The sequence below is a fragment of the Corythoichthys intestinalis genome, chromosome 8 (assembly GCF_030265065.1).
Source record: "Corythoichthys intestinalis isolate RoL2023-P3 chromosome 8, ASM3026506v1, whole genome shotgun sequence".
Classification (NCBI taxonomy): domain Eukaryota; kingdom Metazoa; phylum Chordata; class Actinopteri; order Syngnathiformes; family Syngnathidae; genus Corythoichthys; species Corythoichthys intestinalis.
Genome location: NC_080402.1, coordinates 27,470,153 through 27,494,952, shown reverse-complemented (window position 1 = coordinate 27,494,952; position 24,800 = coordinate 27,470,153). Strand labels below are relative to the sequence as shown.

At 39.7% G+C, this 24,800-nt stretch overlaps 1 protein-coding gene across 2 annotated transcripts in view; it reads right to left on the bottom strand.

Moving 5' to 3' along the window:
• ecpas (Ecm29 proteasome adaptor and scaffold) overlaps nucleotides 1-24,800 on the bottom strand; it is a 33,953-nt gene that overhangs the window by 7,014 nt on the left and 2,139 nt on the right. The window contains exons 2-41 of one of the 2 annotated variants that reach the window (XM_057844370.1): nucleotides 23,517-23,647; nucleotides 23,293-23,409; nucleotides 23,102-23,220; nucleotides 22,637-22,786; nucleotides 22,335-22,515; nucleotides 20,686-20,825; nucleotides 20,496-20,574; nucleotides 20,301-20,420; nucleotides 20,121-20,206; nucleotides 18,233-18,308; nucleotides 18,097-18,146; nucleotides 17,960-18,026; nucleotides 17,752-17,874; nucleotides 14,208-14,311; nucleotides 14,005-14,128; nucleotides 13,830-13,910; nucleotides 13,540-13,756; nucleotides 13,376-13,467; nucleotides 13,106-13,240; nucleotides 12,866-13,025; nucleotides 11,102-11,274; nucleotides 10,915-11,016; nucleotides 10,657-10,780; nucleotides 10,314-10,459; nucleotides 10,118-10,172; nucleotides 8,265-8,379; nucleotides 8,126-8,194; nucleotides 7,911-8,028; nucleotides 7,515-7,682; nucleotides 7,362-7,441; nucleotides 6,978-7,083; nucleotides 4,872-4,919; nucleotides 4,679-4,797; nucleotides 4,450-4,600; nucleotides 4,284-4,349; nucleotides 3,399-3,488; nucleotides 3,138-3,204; nucleotides 2,978-3,069; nucleotides 1,954-2,020; nucleotides 1,690-1,887 (exon numbers count right to left, since the gene is read on the bottom strand). In XM_057844370.1, the coding sequence (XP_057700353.1) occupies nucleotides 1,690-1,887; nucleotides 1,954-2,020; nucleotides 2,978-3,069; nucleotides 3,138-3,204; nucleotides 3,399-3,488; nucleotides 4,284-4,349; nucleotides 4,450-4,600; nucleotides 4,679-4,797; nucleotides 4,872-4,919; nucleotides 6,978-7,083; nucleotides 7,362-7,441; nucleotides 7,515-7,682; nucleotides 7,911-8,028; nucleotides 8,126-8,194; nucleotides 8,265-8,379; nucleotides 10,118-10,172; nucleotides 10,314-10,459; nucleotides 10,657-10,780; nucleotides 10,915-11,016; nucleotides 11,102-11,274; nucleotides 12,866-13,025; nucleotides 13,106-13,240; nucleotides 13,376-13,467; nucleotides 13,540-13,756; nucleotides 13,830-13,910; nucleotides 14,005-14,128; nucleotides 14,208-14,311; nucleotides 17,752-17,874; nucleotides 17,960-18,026; nucleotides 18,097-18,146; nucleotides 18,233-18,308; nucleotides 20,121-20,206; nucleotides 20,301-20,420; nucleotides 20,496-20,574; nucleotides 20,686-20,825; nucleotides 22,335-22,515; nucleotides 22,637-22,786; nucleotides 23,102-23,220; nucleotides 23,293-23,409; nucleotides 23,517-23,647 (4,506 nt within the window). The remainder of the gene's footprint in view (nucleotides 1-1,689; nucleotides 1,888-1,953; nucleotides 2,021-2,977; nucleotides 3,070-3,137; nucleotides 3,205-3,398; nucleotides 3,489-4,283; nucleotides 4,350-4,449; nucleotides 4,601-4,678; nucleotides 4,798-4,871; nucleotides 4,920-6,977; nucleotides 7,084-7,361; nucleotides 7,442-7,514; nucleotides 7,683-7,910; nucleotides 8,029-8,125; nucleotides 8,195-8,264; nucleotides 8,380-10,117; nucleotides 10,173-10,313; nucleotides 10,460-10,656; nucleotides 10,781-10,914; nucleotides 11,017-11,101; nucleotides 11,275-12,865; nucleotides 13,026-13,105; nucleotides 13,241-13,375; nucleotides 13,468-13,539; nucleotides 13,757-13,829; nucleotides 13,911-14,004; nucleotides 14,129-14,207; nucleotides 14,312-17,751; nucleotides 17,875-17,959; nucleotides 18,027-18,096; nucleotides 18,147-18,232; nucleotides 18,309-20,120; nucleotides 20,207-20,300; nucleotides 20,421-20,495; nucleotides 20,575-20,685; nucleotides 20,826-22,334; nucleotides 22,516-22,636; nucleotides 22,787-23,101; nucleotides 23,221-23,292; nucleotides 23,410-23,516; nucleotides 23,648-24,800) is intronic. The other variant, XM_057844371.1, reaches the window with a different exon arrangement.

The window sequence follows — 24,800 nt, the reverse complement described above, 5'->3', positions numbered from 1 at the left end:
CAGAGAAACAGGCAAGTTTTTTGAGAAAAACTACAAAGGTAAATGAGAAAGCCCTCAAAGCCAGCTGACACAGACACAACCTTGTTGCCGAAATTTTTGCTAAATCCAAAAAGTCCCACACAATGGCAGAGACATTAATACTACCTGCCTGCAAAACCACTGTCAGTGAGAGGCTCAGCCCTGATGCAGTTAAAGACATTGCTAAAGTCCCCCTGTCTGATAATTCTGAGGTTTTCAAGCCTAACTGCTATAAAAAATAAAAACAGAGACTGGGAAGAAGAGCTTTGTCTGTCTTCAATTCCTGCCAGGATTTCAGCTTTGTGGTCATCTAAACAGGCTCAAGTTTTACACTGACTCTGAGGAAATATAAATATTGAGAAATTACTCTAAAATATACTGTACAGAAAGTAATTTAGGAACATTTTTGGTTTGTGGTGTGCCGCAAGATTTTTTCCAATGTAAAAACGTGCCGCGACTCAGAAATGGTTGAAAAACACTTGTTTAGATGACAATGGTAGAACGTCAAAATCATGTGGATCTTTTCATTTTTCAGCTGTGAATCGAATCGAGTTTGTCACTAGTAAACGTCCAATCCATTTGAAGTGCAAGGGCTGGCAACGAAGGAACATTCCACTTCTATGGGTTTGGCTTTATCGCCGTCAATGGCAGACAATGAGTTAAAACAGTTGTTCCACTGCTGGCTCAGAAGTGTTCAGAATAGGGGTGCACGATATCCATTTTTTGAAACCGTTATCAATAACTTCCTGCTCCTCAAAGCCGATACCGATACGATAACCGATAATATATATATAATTTTTCAATGTATATATATAATGTATATATATGAGTCTTTGAACACCTGTAGGTCAAAAATACTAGTGGGTGATTCAGCTTAGATTTGCCTTTGACTGAACCAGAATTTTCATGACGACATGAACCTTATAATGAACAAAACAAAGACAGTAACAAAACTTTGCATACTGGAAAAACAGGAGTGGAAACAAACACACAAATCCCAATCCGACACCGTGCCAAAATTATTATTAATAGGGCCGATAATATATTATCGGATTTATTGGGATGATGTCTTAATTCCTATTATCGGACCGATAATTATCGTGCGCCTCTAGTTCAGAATATGGCCTGCACAAGACACTTGAGTTCAGCCAACACTCTGCTGCACTTCTCAGCTTCAACACTAGATAGAGGCAGTCATTTAAAAAGTGCCTCTCCATTAGCTCAGGACTGAAAACCGGACATGTTGAAATCCATGTAGGAATCCGTGTAGAATTTCAGTTGAGACTAGTAATAGCAGATTAGTCCTTATGCACCAATTTCTTCCCACCATTTTAATACAAAGACAAAATGGCTTGATATATCAAGTGAGCCACGTAACATTTGTAATGTTTATTCAATTTTCAGGAAGCTGCCATCATTGCAAAGGTTTAAAAAATCTCTAGTTCAATTTGGCAAACATGCAAAGAAAAAACAAACTCCATGTTTGAAATACAAGATAAAAAATATAAAGTACAATTAGGAGGCATTTTTAGCTGAAGGAAAGAAATTAGCCTTTTTGAAAGCAACAAAAAATATGGGCCGTTATGATGGTTAAGAGTAACAGTGGAAAAACATTTCTGAATGTGGCCCTCAGAGAAAAGGTTTGGACACACCTGGCCAGAAATTACTCACCAGGGACATTCTCCTGCCACACTTCACCCCACAAGGTGGCGTCCTGACTCTCTCCTTTGTCTTCTTCGGTGCCCGGTGCCTGGTGCATGCCCAGGAAAGCCAGTGGCAGAGCCACGCCTGCATGCGCCTTCAATACATCGGGGCTATAGTGGCTGATGGCGTGCACAGTCAGGGCACAAGAGGACTTGTACACAGGCTCTGGAAATTAATCACAAAGGTTATGTTTGCCAATAATTCAAGTAGTTGTTTCAACTGCTGCCTTACCTTCTTTCTCCAGGTACCAAGTGTTGAGCTTGAGAAGTAGCTTCTCCACGCTGCTGTCTTTAGCTGTCTGATGGAGAAAAACAACAGGGCGCTTAAAACACCAAGGTTCAGAGTGCAGGTCTTCATGTACGAATCAGATTTTTTCGTGTTTTTCCCGACTCAAGTGAGGCATTAAGGCGAGGTTCAGACCGCATGTCGTAATGCACAAATCCGATTTTTTCGTAGTGTTCCGACCTGAGTGAGGCATTAAGTTGACGGTCTAAACGGGACAATTCGCATAGACGTGGACCATTTCAAATCCGATCTGGGTCACTTTCGTATGTGGTTTAAATCCAATCTGGGCACCAGTTTTCCAGAATGTGGCGGCGGTCCGAGCTGTCAAGTCTCCCAAATCGGAATTCATGCAGCAATTAAGTCAGCAAAGAGCGAGAGTGGCGATAGCTGTGCATTAGCGTTAGCTAGAACCCGGCTTTTACACAGGAGGCGGGCTTGACCACAGCCATAAAAAAATAATGAAATGAAGGATAAGCCTGATAATGTTCGGTTTTCTTTCTGTGCGCCAAATAAGCAATATTTTAGTATTGCTTACATGGCCGAGTCGGGGTAAATTGACACAGATACATAATGCTTATATGTGTGCGTCACACAAGCACAGTGCGTGCATGTGTTCTATCAATCAATATAAACTTTGAACATAAGACTAAACGGGGATTATTAATGTATGTTATTTGTCTCCTCTTTTGGGAAATCCAAATATGATCACCCTGGAATGACGTACAGCCAGCAAGTGTCTGTTTTGATGCTTCTCCACATGCGGGTCAGTTTGTTCACCGCGTGTTGCACTGTGAATTAGTGCGCATTCGTAATACTCAAACGGGCTCAATGGACAATGGATGTCTGAACGGGCACGCCAAAAAGACATATGACAACAAATTTGGAATTGCTCATTACGACCTGCAGTATGAACCTAGCCTATGTGTTCAGAATGGGCAAAAGCTGCGAAAACATCTCTTCGGTCCTTTACCCTGACGAGGTGGCCAAGAGCAAAGGCAAAGGCTTTCTGAACCACAGTGCTTCTGTCATGGATGCCACTGAGCAGAGCGCTCATCAGTTTACCTGAAAGCGTTAAAAACAATTAGTTATTTGCTTGCATAAAACAAGACATTCGATGACTGAATTGACACCTGAGTATGGGGTGAGATCCTGGGGACACTGGACGGTGAGGGACACAATGACACTGGCACAACCACCCTTTGAAAAGAAATGATAAACGTGAGGACAAGACAGTGCAAAGTGCATTGCCGTACATTCAGATATTCATATTTTTTCCCCCAAAGTTTTTCGCTCATCTCGGCAGGGCTCAGTTCCTACCCCCTGCAAATTGCAGGTGTTTACTACTGTATATGTTGACTGATCTGAAGTTTGCATCTTTGAATGCCCTTTACCTTGGTTCCAAGCCCAACTCCACTCTTTAGCAGCTCACACAACTTGGGAACCAGCTCCCCCAACACTGTAACATCGAGGTGCTGCAAACACTGAACACAACACACAGAAACAAAGAAAAAAAATGATGTGAATATGGTGATCTTAGACAATTTACGGTACTGGTGTCACAAAATAGCTCTGGGATCATTATAAATTCCTTTTATTGTCAATTTTTTAATCACACTAACAATATGTCATGATTTAGTATATTGTTATATGATAGGGAAAAAGTGATTAACTCATTGAGTGGCATTGACCTAAGATTTAAGCCATTTGAACTAGGGCTGTAGTGAATATCTACAAATTGAGCAAGTGTAACCGTAACTCCATTTTGACACTTTTAAAATCATTGCCTGCCACTGATCGCGATAGACGACCATTCCATTTGGATTTAGAAGGACTGGCAGCGACCTTCCCAGTCCAAAGGGATTGGACATCTTCTGCCTTCGATGGCAGCTAATGAGTTAATGAAAGTGAAAACAAATAGCCACTACTAATACATTGGGAAAGAAACCACCACTAAAAAGAAACTTTTTTCTCTTAACGGTTATATTTATGCACCATATGTTTGTGTTGTGTGGTGATTTATCACATCACTGGTTTGTTGGTACAGGGACATCTAGTCAACTGGCTACTCTGCATCACTGATTTAAGAAGTATCAGCACTCTAGAGCTGAGTACAGTGTATTTTATATAATTAAAACAGCCCATATCGCTCTGTAAATGTGACTTTTGATGGTTTAGCCAACATTGAAACGTAGAAAAATTTTAGTCTGGTTTTGAAAAAGTTATTTAATGAGACAAGTCTTGGAACATTTTTCAACACCTCTTAATTTTTTTATTACCATATTAATGGTTTCCATCATTGGAGAGGACTTGGCAGCACTGAGCCTGGCAGCGTCCATGGCGCTCTATAAAAATGGACAAAAGTTACAAGCTAAAGTAAAAGCTGAGATGAGAGGTTTTGTGCAACCACGTTGGTTGGTGTCTAAATAAGAAGGATGAAGTTACCTTCTCCTGCTCTGTGGCCCTAAGGCTGAGGTAGTTTAAAACCTGAGGCTCCAAGGTGCTCAGGGCCTCAAGGAGTGCTGGGATGAGTCTGGAAGCGTGAGGTTTAAGTCGGGCACCAGCCGTTTTACTAATCTTGACTAGGGTCTGGATGCTAGTACAAAAAGAAGCACAATTCATTTCAAAATTAAAGCCACATGTTAGACTGCGAGAACACAATAACCGATCTTACCTGAGCGAGCGAACCTCAGAAACACTGCTGACAATACCCTTCTCCAGTAAGGTGGGCAAAAGTGCCGCCACAGTTCTCTGTGCAGTAGATCCAGTAGACTCACACATACGAGTACATACCTGTACAGAGACTTAAGTCATGTTGGGTGCACTTTAACCCAGCAACCCTTGTAAGGACTGACTGCTAGATTTACCTTACTGAGGGTTTTTAGCGTTAGGTCTGCAGCCTTCCTCACGGATTCCTAAAAGAACATAAAAATTGTAGGAAAGCACATGAAATCTACAGTTGTGTTCAAAATTATTCAACCCCCACAGCGGATAAGTGTTTTTGCAAGTTTGACATTCATTTTTTATCTTGTTTATATTGACATTAAATAATGACATGTCAAATAGACAAATGCAACTGTAATAATAAAAATATTTTTGGGAGTATTCAAATTAATGGCCTTTTTGTGATTACCTCATTGACTAAATTATTCAGGCCAATGGATCAACGGTACGTGTGGAGGAGAAAGAATGATGCCTATAAAGAAAAGAACACCCTATCTACTGTGAAGCAAGGTGGGGGGTCAGTCATTCCCTGGGGTTGTTTTGCTTCTTCAGGTGCAGGGAATCTTCAGCGTGTGCAAGGTATTATCAATTCAGTTCAATACCAGGAAATCTTGGATGCAAATGTTATGCAGTCATTGACAAAGCTGAGGCTTGGGTGAGGTTGGACCTCCAACAGGAAAATGATCTTAAGCATACTTCAACATCTACCGCATCTTGGTTGCAAAAGAAGTGTTGGAAGATTCTGGAGTGGCCATTGCAATCACCAGACTTAAATCCCATTGAAAATCTCTGGTGGTACTTGAAGAAGGCAGTTGCAGCACACAATCCCAAAAATGTTAATGAGACCTCTGCCCATGAGGAATGGGCAAAGATACCTGTGGATCGCTGCAAGAAACTTGTGTCAGGCTATGCTTCACATCTAAAGGATGTTATTGTTGCAAAGGATGCTATACTAAGTACTAAAGTATAGATACCTAAGGGTTTGAATAAATTTGTCAATGAAACATTTACAGAAAGGCCATTGATTGGAATATTCCCCAAAAAATATTTTTGTTATTTCAGTTGTATTTGTCTATTTGACACAAAATGAAAAACAAATGTAAAACTTGCAAAACCACTTTGCTGTGGGGGTTGAATAATTTTGAACACAACTGTAAGATAAAAAATGTAAAGTTGGTTTAAAATTATTGATGTAAAAGGCTTTTTTTTTTTTTTTTAATTTGTTTAGGGCAGTGTTTCACAGTCATTAATGAGCCATGGTATTTTAGGTAAAATCTCCCATAGCACTGCCAAATGCAAATCTCACAAATATATTTAGACACACTAAAATAATGTTTTCTAAATATACTCACAAATTTTCTAATGAGAACAAGTGACAATACTTGTTATCTGTACATTTTGCCATCTAGTAGAGAAGCATTTAACTTTTATTGAAATGATGGCAAGATTCAGTACATTATGTGTTGCAAAGCAACCTTTAGATGTGAAACTGGATTCATTTCCAGCAGCTGATGGGTTTTCACAGCTTGGTGATTGTGCATCACTGCTATACAGTATAGTTATCCCTCGTTTTTCGTGGTTAATTGGGACCAGCGGTTAGGTGGGTGTTTTGGATGTCTGTAATGTATTTTTTCAAATTTAGCATTGGAAAGAGATACATACAGTATAAGACATGTTTAATTTAAAAAAAAAACATAAATTAAAGTTTTTTTTTTGTTTTTTTTTAAAGTAAATTTATATTTTAATGAATGGTTTTTAAGCACTTGAAATGTAATAATTATGATAAGTTTTAAACATGTTACTGTCCCATTGAATTATTTTTTTAGAGAAGAAAAATGCTTGTCTTTATTAAATGCTTCATTGAGTGAGTCAACTCAAATCCGCTCAAGCTGCTCACTTACAATGAGTTGCCACAGCAACTGTTTAACAAGTTAAACGATGATTGACGCATTCGGCGCTTTGAGGTTTCCGCTTCAAGGAATCTCTGGCAAGATCGAACCCTAATGTCTGTCAATCATAGTTAACTTTAACAAGCAACTCCAGTGCACTGCCTGGCCAAGAAAAAGAGCAGGAGGGAGAGCGAGACTACATGATCGGATTGGGACAACTCATCTGTATCTTTTTTTTTTAATTGAGGAAAGGCGGCATGGGAAATGAATGGAGAGAAAAAATCCGCGATGGGCGCAAAGTTTGAAACGCAAAGTAGCAAGCGATCACTGAACCAGAAAAATTGTCTATGTCTTTCTCACCTTGATATCATCAAGGACTCTGAACAGAGACTCCCACATTTCAGCCAAGTGATCGATGATGTCATCAGCTTGGCGGCCTCGAACCAAATCATTGAGGGCCAAACAGCTGTGGAAAAAAATTGCACTTATGAACTAATAGATAAACTGTATATTGGGTGCTCAGTTGCATTTCACTCTGACAGGTGCTGTGAGCCGTAGGCAACAGGTGAAAAATTCCTTCAAGAAACTTGCAGCAATTAACTAGTTTTGGCAGATAAAATAGTAGATCTGTATTCATGAAAAATTACACCTGTGGCAGTTTTAGCACCAACAAACATTTACATCAGCTCTTATTGGGGACATATTCAAACAACATCAATACATATGAGCCCACGGGAAACTTACCTGGACTCCCGTACTCGCCAGGTGTTGCTGGTGAGATTAGAAATGACATCGTGCAGGATCTCCTTCAGGTACTTGTCCACCTGAACGTAAACAAGAACACAAATGAATGATCAAACAAACCTCAGAGGACGTTCAACACTAGACTTCTCATACCAGGGTCTTATCAGTAACCAAGGCATCCCAGATGCTGGTCATAGCCTGGCGAATGCCAAGGTTGGGGTCAAACTGGTAACGGTACAGTCGTGGCACAAGTTGTGGGAGAAACGGAGCTAGCTGCTCCCCGGCCTTGGTGGCGATCATGTGAAAGCCAAATGCAGCGCCCTGAAAATGAGCCAAACTCACGTTGGAAGGGGACGTGGAAGAAAAGGCCATGGTGGTCAACAAATATTGAAAATAAATTAAGTTTAGTTGTATAGAGTTCATTTTGCCTAGTGAACGACGCCAAAAAGAAGAGTATTTTGCTTTCTTTTGTAGACACTTCACATGCATGCTAAATGGCTAAACTTAATTGATTTTGAGTCTTCATATGAGAGTGGTTAAGTCGGTCACCTTTCGGGAATTCCACATGGCGTGATGATTTGCCAGGTTCATGAATTTGTACACAAGATCCGGCTGATTCAAATCACTTGCCAGGGAGCACAGCTCTTTATACGTGGACAAGCTATGACTGTCGGGCGTAAAGTCATAAATAAAAGATATGCAAATATTGAATAAGTGAGACAGTACAGTATAATGTAAATCAAATAACAAATTGAAATATTCACCCATCTGGTGTTTTGCCAATCCCCTCTCCTTGGAACACCTGGGTGTCTTCGGAAACAGCATGCTTTATTCTGTTAGAAAAGACAACGTTAGCTCTCCTACCTGTTGCAGGAATGAACATTTTGATAATAATTCTCTCACCTTTTGCCAGTCATGAGTGTTTCTACCAGGGTGGACACCAGTTCCTGCTGGTCTGCCTCTCCACCCATCTCATAGACCAGGCCGAGGCCTTTAGATGACACATCTTGACTCAACTCTAAATCAAATGAGATTTTTTTTTTTCCAGTTAGGGAACGCAAACAATGTCTGGAACAATGCTTGGCTTGTGACATACAGTGCCTTGCAAAAGTATTCAGCCCCCTTGAATCTTGCAACCTTTCGCCACATTTCAGGCTTCAAACATAAAGATATAAAATTTAATATTTTTTCTCAAGAATCAACAACAAGTGGGACACAATCGTGAAGTGGAACAACATTTATTGGATAATTTAAACGTTTTTAACAAATAAAAAACTGAAAAGTGGGGCGTGCAATATTATTCGGCCCCTTTACTTTCAGTGCAGCAAACTCACTCCAGAAGTTCAGTGAGGATCTCTGAATGATCCAATGTTGTCCTAAATGACCGATGTTGATAAATAGAATCCACCTGTGTGTAATCTGGTCTCCGTATAAATGCACCTGCTCTGTGATAGTCTCAGGGTTCTGTTTAAAGTGCAGAGAGCATTATGAAAACCAAGGAACACACCAGGCAGGTCCGAGATACTGTTGTGGAGAAGTTTAAAGCCGGATTTGGATACAAAAAGATTTTCCAAGCTTTAAACATCTCAAGGAGCACTGTGCAAGCCATCATATTGAAATGGAAGGAGCATCAGACCACTGCAAATCTACCTAGACCCGGCCGTCCTTCCAAACTTTCTTCTCAAACAAGGAGAAAACTGATCAGAGATGCAGCCAAGAGGCCCATGATCACTCTGGATGAACTGCAGAGATCTACAGCTGAGGTGGGAGAGTCTGTCGATAGGACAACAATCAGTCGTACACTGCACAAATCTGGCCTTTATGGAAGAGTGGCAAGAAGAAAGCCATTTCTCAAAGATATCCATAAAAAGTCTCGTTTAAAGTTTGCCACAAGCCACCTGGGAGACACACCAAACATGTGGAAGAAGGTGCTCTGGTCAGATGAAACCAAAATTGAACTTTTTGGCCAAAATGCAAAACGATATGTTTGGCGTAAAAGCAACACAGCTCATCACCCTGAACACACCATCCCTACTGTCAAACATGGTGGTGGCAGCATCATGGTTTGGGCCTGCTTTTCTTCAGCAGGGACAGGGAAGATGGTTAAAATTGACGGGAAGACGGATGCAGCCAAATACAGGAACATTCTGGAAGAAAACCTGTTGGTATCTGCACAAGACCTGAGACTGGGACGGAGATTTATCTTCCAACAGGACAATGATCCAAAACATAAAGCCAAATCTACAATGGAATGGTTCAAAAATAAATGTATCCAGGTGTTAGAATGGCCAAGTCAAAGTCCAGACCTGAATCCAATCGAGAATCTGTGGAAAGAGCTGAAGACTGCTGTTCACAAACACTCTCTATCCAACCTCACTGAGCTCGAGCTGTTTTGCAAGGAAGAATGGGCAAGAATGTCAGTCTCTCGATGTGCAAAACTGATAGAAACATACCCCAAGCGACTTGCAGCTGTAATTGGAGCAAAAGGTGGCGCTACAAAGTATTAACGCAAGGGGGCCGAATAATATTGCACGCCCCACTTCTCAGTTTTTTATTTGTTAAAAAAGTTTAAATTATCCAATAAATTTTGTTCCACTTCACGATTGTGTCCCACTTGTTGTTGATTCTTGACAAAAATTAAATTTTCTATCTTTATGTTTGAAGCCTGAAATGTGGCGAAAGGTTGCAAGGTTCAAGGGGGCCGAATACTTTTGCAAGGCACTGTAAGTGGCAGGTTAAGTTAAAATGTCTCTCACCATCTGGGTCTGAAAGAACAGAGATGAATGCCACCTGGATCTCCTTTAAGTGTGACTGAAGAAGTAAAGGAAATAAGAAAATGTATATAAGTTTCCACAATGTTACTTGATAAGCCTGCCAGGATTTATTCCAAAACATGGACCAGAGCCTCCATTTATTTTCAATATCACGTTTTCAAAAGAGAAAGGAGCAGACCTTGATTTCCTTGTGTTGGCCGAGTTTCTTAACCAAGGAGAGAAGCCAGATGCAGGCCGCCTGCCGGACATGAGGGTTCTGGCTGGGAATGTACTTGGACAACACAGAGTTGAGGACCCAAGGAACCACGTCATTGTTTTTGACACCTGACAATGAAAGCATTCTTCAGAATTTTTGGTAGATTATCAGATGTCTCGATTGCAGACTGATTGCCAATGCAATGCTTAAAAAAATGATACGACTACCATTATAACATAATATAATATAATTTCACATTCTTAATTAGTCACGTTGTTATCCAAACATGAAGAAACCAGTACTAAATGCCAGCTAAACTTCTCACTTGATGGTGGGCTGTACTGGTCTTCAGTACAAATCCAAGGATCTCTGACAGCTCCAGAGGTTGTGCCTAAAGCGGCATTGGTAATTGCTTCTCCCACTGTGAACTGCAACTCCACTTGTTTGGCCTTGGAAAGCAAAAATGGGTGGGTGAAAAAACATAACAGAATTAACACTGATGTCAAATAGCTAATTTAGAACAATTTACTATTTACTCGTATTTCTAAACAATAAACAAAGTCTCAAAAATAACATGGCACACTTCTACTGAGTCCATAAGTCCCTGGAGCAACTTCTTCTGATGAGGAAAGTCTCCATCACCTACTGGCAGGTAGCCCAAAGTCTGGATTGACCGCTCCTTTATCTAGGTAAAGTGGAAAAAGTTTCAAGTCAGTGTTAATTTCGGGGGGGAAAAATGACAGTGATACTAGCAGATTCAGAATTTTTACCTTTGCACTCTCCTTGCCAGAGGGAATGCGAGCAAGCAGATTTTCTACAATGGACAGTTTAGTGAGTCCTTCACCCTCTGCTGGAATCAGTAAGGCTCCGTTGCGACCAATTTCGCCGAGAGCTGTACATGCTGCTAGTGGCAATAGTGCACTACTGTTGTCCAGGAAGGAACCTTAATTGGAATATACACTTGAAGATTAAAAGACAAAATTGAAAGGGAATCTCAGACTTTTAAGTCTTGTAGGCTCTAATAAGCCACAATTGTTCTCTTTTACTAAAATATGTTATTAGAAACACATAAAATATTGCCATTGATTTAAAAAATCTATAATATTTAGTACATGTTTTTTCCTACAGAGGGCACCATGTTTTATGCGCACAATAGACAATCAAGGTGATGACGTAGTTTCTTACTGTCACTAGACGAACACTACCGGTGTTCTGCAAGTCCTTCTAAACTGCGAGACGTCCAATCCATGCGCAAGTCAGTTAAAAGTAGGGCCACAGCTATTGATTATTTTAGTAGTCCATTAATTGATGAACTAGTTAGTTCGAATAATCGCGTAATCGGATAAAGACCATAGAAAATTAAAACACGAGCTGAGCCTCAAACGGTATAAAAATACATAAACGAGGATCTAAGTACAACCAAAGAACAATTGGCTAACTTAAATAGCAAAAGTGTGCTAGCTTAAATGCTATAAAATGCTAACGTTTAATTTTTTTCTAATGCTCTTAACAAATGGTTCAAACGTATATTCCCACAAAAATGGCTAAATACCAATAAAACTGCTAATGCATGTTTATCATGCATTAGCTCAAACATAAATTTAGCTTATGTTGGTCTTAACAGGGAGCAGCTAGATTCAGCCATGTGAAATGAGATGTCACATTCGCTGTCGCCACTAGATGGCAGTGTATCCACCCAAATCAATAAAACTAAATGTAAATACTTTCAAAATAAACCATCACAACGCCACTTTAATTAAACGAATACTCGATGCAGCAAAATTGAATTCAAATCTTTTTTCTAATCAAATTACTCGAGTTAATCCGTTAATCGTTGCAGCACTAGTTGAAAGCGGTGAGTACTTACTATTTGTGTTTTTAGGAGTCTTTTATTGCCTTAAAAAACTTGTTGCATGCGTTTCCCTCTCATTCTTTTAAGCATTGTATTTTCCTGAGTTAGCTTTAAAGCAGATGGTTGATCTGTTGACCACATTAGTTATGTAGCATATTTAAACCACCCTTATTTGATATTACTACATCTTTAGTATGTTCTGTCTGTATGCATCTAGAAAGTAGTAGTACTTTGCGTGTTAAATTCGCCTCTTGTAGGATGTTTCGCCAGTGTAGCACATTTTGGCCGACCACCGGTTTTGTCTTACTCTCATCTCGCCTCATCCAGTCTTTCCTGTTCAATTTGCTTTTGCTGCTCATTATGTGAAATATCGACAGTGCTGTCATGCTCATCAATGCTCCTCTTGGGTTCAAATTGAAAGGGTTGAACCGATGACATGTTTATGTCGCTAGAGTCATATTCTGGAGGCCCGGTAGCAAAACCTAGTGACGTCACTGCCCTGCGACGTCAACAACAATGGCCTACAAGTTAAATTTTACAAATTGTATGAAAACGAAAACATAAAGGGGTTTTAATATCAAATGATTTTAACTCATAATACTGTTTATCTTTTAAGAACTACAAGTCTTTCTATCAGTGGTTCCCTTGAAAAACATGCAAAAACACTCAATTGTATACATACCAATTGTCTTTATCGCCATGGCAACAATTTCATCCTCTTCCTGAGTGGTGATGCTTTGCTTGTGGGCCAGCTCACTGCATGCAGCAGCTTTCTTCTTGCTCATGTACCTTCCCACCATGTAGCCAAGCGCCAAGATGGCACCATGTTGGGTCTCGGGACTCTGAAGTTCAAACCAAACCCTTTCACTGTTAGTCAAGGGGGGACTTTAGCATATTTCTGTGTATAGTCAGCATTGCTTACGCGGTTGTCTTTGGTGATTTTGACTAAATTGTGCACGGCGGCCTGCAGATCATTTCCGGTCATGGTGGAGACCACCACAGCATACAGTTGGGCTGCAAGCTCTCTCAAATCCTCCTTATTTGTGTTCATCAGACTCTGAAGAGGAAAAAATACACTATAACCTGAATGTATAAAAAAAACAAAATAAAAAACATGACTATGTCATATACGGTAATTATTATTTTATTGATAAGCACAGATTGCCCATTCACAAATATAAATAATACTAACCTTAATCCAGTCAATTTTATCAACAAACTTTGGTGCCAGTTTCTCTGGGCACACCGACACGACCTCCAGGAGACAATACATTACCGGAATACCTGTTTATAGCGAAAGGATTTGTAATACATATACAATAGATAGATCTTATACAGTCGACTTAGTGTGGTTACCTCCAACTGCAGACAGCAACTGCTGCAGCAATTCCAAGTAGATATGAACAGGATTCGTTTCAGTCCCCTTCGACCCCGAAGACGGAGGCTCAGAGGACAGCAGCGTGCGGACATAACGGCCGATGGCTGGCGCGTCATCCTGCATGTCTGCAAGTCGCATGGACTGTGGTGTGGCACCCGCGCTGTATGCCAGACACATCCTCAAGTACAGCACGATCTGGAGGAGCCAGGCAAAATATGTCAACAATACACTAGGAGGAGGAGTTAAAACAATCAATTGTGTGAATTACCTCTCCAAAAGCAGATGGATTAAAAGGAATAGCTGTGGTTCCAACAATGTATTTAGCAGGAGTTTTGATCCTCTGAGATGCCTGATGATTATTTTTTCAAACACAATATTTTTTTGAAAATTATATTGCACCAAAAGGCACAAGCTTTTTTATCTAAAGATGTAAAGTGTCTCACCTTCTCTTGAATGTAGGCAACCATGTCTGGAAAGGAGGGCATCGGCCTGGGTCCCTCCTTTTCAGGGCATTTAGTTGAAAATGTCCTCAACACCTTCTGAGCTTCCCCAGACACCTCCTCGCGCCTAAAACACAGAACAGCCCCACATTGAGGATAGGAAATTTCTTCCATACAGAATATGACAGTGGGTGGCCGAAACTTACGGGTCTCCGGCAGCAAGTAATAGCAGGTATCTTGACGGCACGTGATCTGGCCCAAACACTTTAGTGGCAAACTTCACAGCAACCTGGCGAACTTGGACCTCCGGCTTTTAAATAAAATAATAACTAAATTATTCGCCAATTATTCTTGGTCTACTAGAGGCCATGTGGCATGCACAATTTAATATCTGGGTGAATTGTCCCCTCAAAAAAATAACTTCTGCATATTAAAAAGAGTTGTCGTTGTTATTATTTAAAATATTTATTCAAAATAAATGACTGCACTTCTGTACATTCTGTATACAAATGATGAGCTGACTATGCAGACTATGAGCTGCACCCACGTAGTCTTCACACGGACAGATTTATTATAAATTAAGCAGATGATTCCGTTATTGTCAGCCTGCTTAGTAACCGTGAGGTCAGTCACTGACAGGCTCTTGATGACTTCATTTCCTGGTATGATGAACCCTTTCCTAAAATTCATGTCGCTAAGACAAAAGAGGTTTGTAATGATTTTAGACATTCTGCCCCAGTCCCTCTTGTAGTGTCATTGATGACCACACAGTTGAACAAGTAAGCAATTACAAGACTCCTGGCACTATAATCGATGAAAGGCTGAAATTCGATGCCAACTTTGATGTGTTTTGTACAAAAAGGTCAGCAACAATTGTACCGCTTGAGGAAGCTTGCAAAATTCCAGGCATACAAAAGCGTAATGAAAATGTTTTACAGTGCCTATATTGAGTTTATCATGTCATGCACCATTCTTTGCTGAGATGGAAACTTTGCTATCAAGCACAAGAACTTCCTCAGGAGAAGTACTGCTTCCAGGGTGGCTAAAATGAATTTTAACCTATGTATTCACAAGGCTACCAGCGACCCAATAATGTGAAAGCAGGACAGGTTCACACAGGGACGCACTGTCCAACAACATGCAACTGCCATGGAATTTATGTCTTTTCCAGGGGTCACAGGTGACTCTTTTGGTATTGCTACCCATACTGTGCATGCGCAAAGGGATCATTCAGTGTTTTCAGCACCGCCTTTGGCGGTCAGCAGGGATAAAATAGAACTGCCTAGATCAGGTTTTCAACACACACATGATTAAGAAAGCGGCAACCATCCGAACAGATGAGTTCCATCCCATGAATTAAGAATACAAACTTCTTCCTTCTGGCCTTCGCTTGACTGTTCTCACAGCCACTAAAATTCATGCCTCTTTCAATCCGGGTTATTAATACAGTTGACACGAGGCGGACCAGGTGGTAGCCTGTTAAAGTTTGCTTGTGGCAGTAAGAGTGCACTATATTTTATCTTATTTATTTATTATTATATAGATGCTGACCAGCTGCGATTCATCATATTTCATTTGACCAAAGTCATTTGATTTCTTCCTGTATTCTCCTTAATCCTTTTAGATTTTATTATATTCGCAGCTTCTGATCAGAATTATGCCATACTATGCTGCTACAAAATAGTACAGACTTTATTTTGCCTTATGTAATTGCCGTGCCAAATATTGCCGTTTTTGTATGTTACAGTACATGTTGTTGTGTTGTGTGTCTGCAACCTGCTGTGAAACAATTCGCCCTAAAAGGGGACCTCTGATAAAGTGAGTTGAACTGGTATACAGTTGTGGTCAAAAGTTTACATACACTTGTGAAGAACATAATGTCATGGCTCTCTTGAGTTTCCAGTTGTTTCTACAACTCTGATTTTACTCTGATAGAGTGTTTGGAACAGATACTTCTTTGTCACAAAAAACATTCATGAAGTTTGGTTCTTTTATGACTTTATTATGGGTTAACAGAAAAAGTGATCAAATCTGCTGGGTCAAAAATATACATACAGCAACACGAATTAGCAATTTCTTGTGAGTGATGATTGACTTGAACAATCATTGACTTGACCAAGTCAGGAAAGTCACTTGGAGCCATTTCAAAGCAGCTGCAGGTCCCAAGAGCAACAGTGCAAACAATTGTTTGTAAGTATAAAGTGCATGGCACTGTTTTGTCACTGTCACGATCAGGAAGAAAACGCAAGCTATCACCTGCTGCTGAGAGAAAATTGGTCAGGAGGGTGAAGATTCAACCGAGAATCACCAAAAAGCAGATCTGCCAAGAATTAGAAGCTGCTGGAACACAGGTGTCAGTGTCCACAGCCAAGCGTGTTTTGCATCTCCATGGACTGAGAGGCTGCCGTGCAAGAAGAAAGCCCTTGCTCCAAAAGCGGCACCTTAAGGCTCGACTGAAGTTTGCTGCTGATCACATAGACAAAGATAAGACCTTCTGGAGGAAAGTTCTGTGGTCAGACGAAACAAAAATCGAGCTGTTTGGCCACAATGCCCAGCAATATGTTTGGAGGAGAAAAGGTGAGGCCTTTAACCCCAAGTACACCATGCCTATCGTCAAGCACAGTGGTGGTAGTATTATGCTGTGGGGCTGTTTTGCTACCAATGGAACTGGTGCTTTACAGAGAGTAAATGGGATAATGAAGAAGGAGGATTACCTTCAAATTCTTCAAGATAACCTAACGTCATCAGCCCGAAGATTGGGTCTCGGGCGCAGTTGGGTGTTCCAACAGGACAATGACCCCAAACACACATCAAAAGTGGTAATGGAATGGATAAATCAGGCTAGAATTAAGGTTTTCGAATGGCCTTCCCTAAGTCCTGACTTAAACCCCATTGAGAACTTGTGGACAATGCTGAAGAAACAAGTCCATGTCAGAAAGCCATCAAATTTAACTGAACTGCACCAATTCTGTCAAGAGGAGTGGTCAAAGATTCAACCAGAAGCTTGCCGGAAGCTTGTGGATGGCTACCAAAAGCACCTAATTGAAGTGAAAATGGCCAAGGGACATGTTACCAAATATTAGAGCTGCTGTATGTATATTTTTGGCCCAGCAGATTTGATTACTTTTTTCTGTTCACCCATAATAAAGTCATGAAAGAACCAAACTTCGTGAATGTTTTTTTGTGACAAAGAAGTATCTGTTCCAATCACTCTATCAGAGAAAAATCTGAGTTGTAGAAATAACTGGAAACTCAAGAGAGCCATGACATTATGTTCTTCACAAGTGTATGTAAACTTTTAATCCACAACTGTAGATACATGTAAATGAATTTGGACATAAAAAAAAAATTTTTTTTTAAATCGCACATTAAAAAATATCCTAAACTGCCTAACTGCTGACTATCGATTAAGCAAATATAATGTAATTTTCGGACTATGAGCTGCACCCACAAAATTTTACAAGACAACTGTACTGTATTTGTTCATATATAAACTGCATTAGAATATAAATGGCAGTTGTTTACGGTGCATTATGTGAGATATTTACACCAAAACACATGCAGCTCATTAGCCTGTTAAAAAAAAAAAAAACACACACTCAAAAAAATTACATCACACTATAAGGGTCAAAACAGGGAGAAAGATTAGTGGCTTATTGTCCAAACAATATGGTAACTACATTCCTTTATTAAAAGATAGAGATAAAATAAACTTCTATCCATCACAAACATTCTGCTGGATAAACTGACCTTCACAATGTATGCAGCCACCAATGCCTCCATCAGGTTCAGTAGTGCCCCCTGTAGGTTAGCATACGCTCCAACCATCATTGACAAAGCTTCTTGGATGGCAAGGCGAACATCAGGCTCCTCCTGAAAATATGCATACAAGGCTAAAAATCCAATTGCATATTCTGCTGCCTTATCCTGTTGAAAAAACACTTTCGTAACAACTCACCTTACACATGGATTCAAAGAATTGCTGTACCAATGCAATATCTTTTGTGAAGAGCTGGGGCATACGGCTAGGAGGGGAAAAAATTCAAATAAGAAATGCTAATAGCTGGTTGTCAGAAAATAGTGTATTGGAAATACCTTGAGAGCTTCCCAACAGCAGAATAAGCAACGCATAGTAATTTAGGATCCTGTGAACACGTTTTTATATTTAGTAGAAGGTAAACATGCGTTGGATCAAAGGTCAAATAAAGTTAAACAAAATTGTAGGATTTACCTCTTTGTATTCATTGATAAGCTTAGTAAGGCCATTCAGCAGCATGAGTCCTAAGGGCTTATTAGAGTCAGGACACCTGAAACATAAATTCATTTAAATGTGTATATCATTAAAATTAGGTCACTATTACAAAATATGGGAAAGGTGCACATAGGCCTGTCGCGATAACAAATTTTATTCGGCGATATATTGTCTCATAAATTATTGCTGATATGTGATATTATTGTATTTTTTTTTTAACCAATTCAGCCACTACTGTAGTAACAATACATCCTAATAAATCAAGAATAAATTGTTATTCTTAAATAAAAAACAAACTACATTTTTTTTTCATAATGGGTGCCATTTTCAAGCTATTTTTAGTATAGAATGTGAAGTATGACGTGATTTTATTTTTTTGAATATTCGCCGGTAGTACGCTCGCTAAGCCGCTAACCGTAAGCTTTACACTTCGTGAAAAATAAAAAAATAAAAGTGCACTTCTCTTTTGGTCATGCATGTGGTGTCAGAAATAGATTTTTTCATTTTTTCCACATTGTATGCAAATGCTGTTAATCAACGATTTTTCATGTTTTAAGTGTCACCTTTTAACCGCATGTTACATTTTGGAGAAGACTGCCAATGTTTATAGCAGGCTAAAGTGCTTAGTACATTGTCTTTTTTCCATTAGCCTCAACGTGGCTATACTAACGTTTTACAAATTGTTTAAGATGTGTTTCCTTATTTTGTATTTCTGAACTTTTAATTTTACGCCGTGTTGCTTACCAATAAACATCTGTAAAAGGAACTGGAGTCTCATATGTAATCAACTACACGAGCCGATTACCGGTTTCAAAGGATACCGTGGTATGTAAACTTTGCGGTTTCAAAACCGCAAAAATTGTCCGTCACTCCGGCCTTACAGTATTAGCAAATTTTTATGTTCCAAAAATGCAGAGAGAAATACCTTGCTTGCAGCTGCAAGGCTCAACCCTCCTCCACCGGTTGTTGCTCAGTGTCAGTGAGGCTGTGCTACACAATGGCTACCAGTCTGACCCCCCTCCATCGATGAAAACAAAATCGCTGGTATGGCAATACTTCGGCTACACAAGATTTACAGACGGCCGCGGCTTAGAAGAGGAAGTCCAACCAACACGTAAAACATGTTTGCGGAGGGTGGTTGCCGAGGAGGCAATACCTTCAATATAATTTTGCATTTATTCAAAATTAAACTTTAGTAAACACTGTCATGAAAGTTTCCCACCAGCTACGAGTTAACGTTTAGTGTGTCTAGCAGTGGTAAAACGTGGTGTTTTCGCTCTCTAGCAACTGTCTGTGTTGAGAAAGAGTGTGTGTATATGTAAACGTTATATTATGTGTATGCAGTGTACTATGTAAACATGATATGAGTCATATACGTGTTTTTTATGGAAAATAATTCAATTATTTTGTTCTGATGGTAACAATGTTGAGCTGTGGCTGTGGGTTTAGGCTCATCTAAAGGACTGCTGTTATTTTAATTTTATTTAGAATATTTCAGTTATTTATTTTTTAATTTCATTTTAACCTTATACTTATGTTCCAATTTGCTAATATGTTTTGAAAAATAAAATCCTATTCAATGGATTTCTCAAAGCAAATATGTCAAAGCAACACATTTTGGAGCTGTAACTGCAATACCGTGACATTTTGGCTTAAGGTTATCATACCGTCAGAATCTTACCGGCACATGCCTACCATTAACATGCACGTGTGCCGAATGCACGCAGCACACCCACACACAAATGTATCCACACGCACATGGCTATAAATCGCAGCTAGAAAAGTTACCGCCCTCATTCTTATTTATCGTGCGATAAATAGACTTATTGCATATCTCGACAGGCCTAGGTGAACATATATTTCTTACACCATGCAGATGTGATGGACGAACTGCAAGGTGAGCGATAGTAGTTTGTTATTTGTGTTGGCTCCAAACAAACCATCATAAACAACCTGGAAGAGATGAAAGGGAGGAATATTTCACTCGGGAAGAAAACAAAGCAAGCAAAAGAGGAAAGTTCTAAACTAAGGTGGTAATAGAACGCACTTGGATATTAGCTGGGAAGCACTCTGCCGCAAGACGTGAGCGTAAAAGATGGGGCAGGATCTTTAACTTGACTCTCGTGCTCACTGGTTCATGTTTCAGCTCTTGCTTCATAGTTCCGCCCTAAACTCAAGCCACAGGAGTGTTAAATACGATCGGTGATTTTTACACCTAAAGTGTTTCACTGAAATCACAAACCTTAGTTTTGAGAGGTACATCCCCCAGGTAAACCTTGTACATCTTGTTGATAATTAAGGAGTTATTCCAATCGATAATGCTGGATGAAAAAACAAATTATTTCGATTTGAATACATGTCATGAATAGGAAATATTTTTGAGTAGCATTTTTATCTTAATCAACTGGTTCACCAAAATTCAAATCACCTACCTCTGTTTGCTCTTCAACTCCAGATCAGCTGCCGTGGCTACGCTGTGTCTGGTGTCGCTGGACGCAACCACCAAGTGCACCACCGTTTCTGATTCCGGCACTTGTTTTGCCTCAATGAACTTCACAATACCCAGCTTACACTGTGGAAACAGAACACACAATGAAGCCCAAAAAAAAGGCCGGGCAGAACGTAGCCTGCAGCAACTGAAGATCTTTTCAGATTTCTGTGTAATTTTACAAATATAAACTTTGGACGAGTTCGTCAATTCAACCATGTCATTTTTAACGCGAAACTGCAAGGATAATTTGCATTTTTTTAGGTTTTGTTTTAATAGTCCCTTCCCAAGCCCGGAAGTGTGACGTAAATTCCTGAACGCAACAGAAGACAATCTACAGCGAGCATAGCAGCAGCAACGATATCGGTGATATTTCCACCGAAAGTAACCATTCAGGATCGCTCTTTCGTGACGCTAACGATGGCAAAGGCTCCCAGGAAAGATGATCTACAATTAATCCCTACATGATTGAACCTGAGGCATCAGATGACGACAATTTGCTTGGCACAGCAGAGCATACGTTGGTGATGATGCCGGTTGGGAGCTCAACACTTCATGAGAGAAAGAGTTGTAGGCATCTAGCATCGTGATTTCTCTCTGAACCTTTCTATCCCCAGTCATTGTGTGATATAATTATCAGTAACTGCAAAGACAGACAAGTACTTATATAGATCTAGTAATAAATGTATTAAATTTACATGAATAGACAACCTGTCATAACAACAACGAAAAAAAAAAGAGGTCGCGATCTTCAGGAATTGACGTCATCGGGTAGCAGCCGGCATTTCTCATTGCTAAGGTGTTGCTATGGCAGTAACTAAAAAAACTACGCTGTCAATTAAAGAAAATGTTTATTATAGGGCTGTCAAAATTATCACGTTAACGGGCGGTAATTAATTTTTTTAATTAATCACGTTAAAATATTTGACTCATTTAACGCACATGCCCCGTGCAAACAGATCAAAATGACACCACAGTGCCATGTCCACTTGTTACTTGTGTTTTTGGTGTTTTGTCACCCTCTACTGGTGCTTGGGTGCGACTGTTTTTATGGGTTTCAGCACCATGAGCATTGTGTAATTATTGACATCAACAGTCGCGACCTACTTGTTTATTTTCTGTTTGAAAATTTTACAAATTTTATTAAAACGAAAACATTAAAAAGGATTTTAATATAAAATTTCTATAAGTTGTATTTACATTTATCTTTTAAGAACTACCAAGTCTTTCTAGTCATGGATCGCTTTAACAGAAAACAGAATGTTAATAATGTTAATGCCATCTTGATTTATTGTTATAATAAACAAATACAGTACTTATGTACAGTATGTTGAATGTATATATCCGTCTTATTTTTCCATTCCAACAATAATTTACAGAAAAATATGACATATTTTATAGATGGTTTGAATTGAGATTAATTACGATTAATTAATTTTTAAACTGTGATTAATGCGATTAAAATTTTTAATCGTTTGACAGCCCTAGTTTATTAATGTGAGTTTTGAGAAAGCGAATTATGCATACAGGCCAATTTAACCGAGTAAAACGCTCAACCGAAAAGCTCTTCAGCTGCCCTTTAAATGATTGTACCTGCTCTAGCTGCTCAGAGGTCCATTGTGCCTCTCCAATAACCCTCTTGGCAGCGTAGACATTCATCCCCGGGGGAGCCTGCGGTAGACTCTGCCCAGATGGTGCTGCTGTAGCTCCATCAGCAGAAGCTCCTTGGGAGGATGTCGGTGATGGGCGAGTAGGAGATTCATTCAGCACAAACCTAAAAGAGACAGCTAATTAAATGCTTTCATAAATGACGACCGATTGCCTCCACTCTATTGATTCAGTAAAATTAATGAGCCACTGTTTTAAAATGTCAGACCCCTGGGACACAAACTCACCCATAAGGCATCAGTAAGACATCCAACATGAACTCCAGCAAGAGATGTACTGTCTTTGGCCGCTCACTTAAGTTAAAAGGAGAGGTGTTCTTGGAGGCGTCTGCTGGATATTTCATATGGTAAAGAGTAGGAATCAGCAGGTGCATTAGGCTAGGAGAGGATGGAGAAGAAATGCAAAATAATAATTCAGTAAGGAGAGCGGCGTGGGGGAAAGAATTCAGATCGAATCAAGAAGATTACAAAAGCGGTAAGGCTCTGCGATCTGGTGAATAACTTCATGCACATACATTGGAAGCTCTGAAGTAACAATCTGTATTTATATATGCCACAGATTTGATTCGTTTTAGACTCTTTGTTACCCATCTTAACAGAGGCTCGATCAGCACCCTGAAAAAAAACTTTCACCTCAGAGGTTCCAATGGATAAGTAAAGCAAAACATCAACCAAAATGGCATGTGGCCTTACCTGTCCTGCTGAGGCTGTGGCTTGCCTTCCATTGCAGTGAGGAGGGTAGGCGCCAACTCACATTGCTTTCCTACCTCAAGGCGTGGGTAGCCCATTTTAATGTAGATGATGGTGAAATTCTAAAGGGGAAGAGGGAAATCAAACGACTACTACCAACTCCAGTAAAATGACTTTCAAGATGTGACACACACCGTAACAAACGAAGCTGCTGCAGGGTCTTGGTACTGAACCAGTAAGGTTTCTACTGGTAGCTGAATCTTCGGTCTGCTTTTTATCCTTTTGTTGAGATGGACTAGCAGCTCCATCACCTAATATGAGATACATAGATAGTACCCAAAATGCAGTTAATTTCAATCAAACACTTGTAACATTCGTCATTCGGTACAACTGCCAAATCTAATAAAAGCCTTCTTACTTTCTTCCGCACACCCTCTTGCACACTGGAGAGTTTGAGGAGAACAGGGGGAAGAAATTTGGAGATAATATCCTGAAGCTGTTCATCTGTGTCTGCATGGCCCAGGCGAAGAAACACCCGCTCCAGTTGATCTGTCAAAAAGAATTAAATAAATCATTTTAGAGGTTAATATTACCAGCAGAGAATAAACTTTATCCATCTTTTGTGCTGACTCCAAATATTGTGCCACGAGACCAAGATATTTTGACTAAACTGGTCAGAGAAAAATATTTTTTTACTACAAATATTTCATACATGTAAAGTACATGTAGGGAGTCCACAGACCCATGTGGAAATGACAGGGTTTTATGATATAATGAAACAATCATGATATTTATGAATTTATCACATACAGGTATATCCTGACCTGAACAACTCTTGAAAACTTGAAAAGGAATTAAAACTAAAGGTTAGTGTGCACACGCTCCTTGAACTGGGATGTGCCTACATCCAGACTCAATCTATTACATTCATGCTCATGTTACAAGGGCGTCGACACATATCCGTCATTTGTAATGCTTCTGATTAACCCAAATAAATTAAGATGGTACTCCCCACCTTGTGAAAACAGTTCAGAAGCATGATGCTGCAAACCCCCTTCTTCACAGTAGGTATGGTGTTATTTGGGTTAATGAGAAGTGTTGCATGTGTGAGAAAATACCTTTTGGGAATTATCGCGATGATTAAAAAAATCTCCCGAAAGCCTTGTGCAGACTACTAGAACCAGTGTAACATATTTGGAGTTACTTAGGTGTGTAGCATACTGGTTCCAATTTAGGGGTGTGACAAACTATCTAAATGGTGATATATCGTGATACTTTGTTGTTTGTAAAAGGTTATCAATATGCTCCTGCCAAGAATCGAGATATCGTTTTAAAAAGGTCTCAATGCTTAAAAAAAATAATAATAACGCAACCAACAAGTTGCTACCAAAACCATGATAGTGTCTCGGGTAACTCTAAGGCTGCCATTGACGGTGCTCAACGCCCAATCCATTTAGACTGGGAACGTTCGTCCATTCAAAACCAGAGCATTGGCAGTCATTCTGTCTGATTTTCGGGGCATTCACAGGTCACTTGCTGTTCATTTACAGGTCATTTCCTGTTGAGTTTGAGTCACTGCCTAATAGGGGTGTAACAGTACACAAAAATCTCGGTTCGGTACGTACCTCGGTTTTGACGTCACGGTTCGGTTCATTTTCGGTACAGTAAGAAAACAAAATGCAAAATATAAATGTGCTAGTTG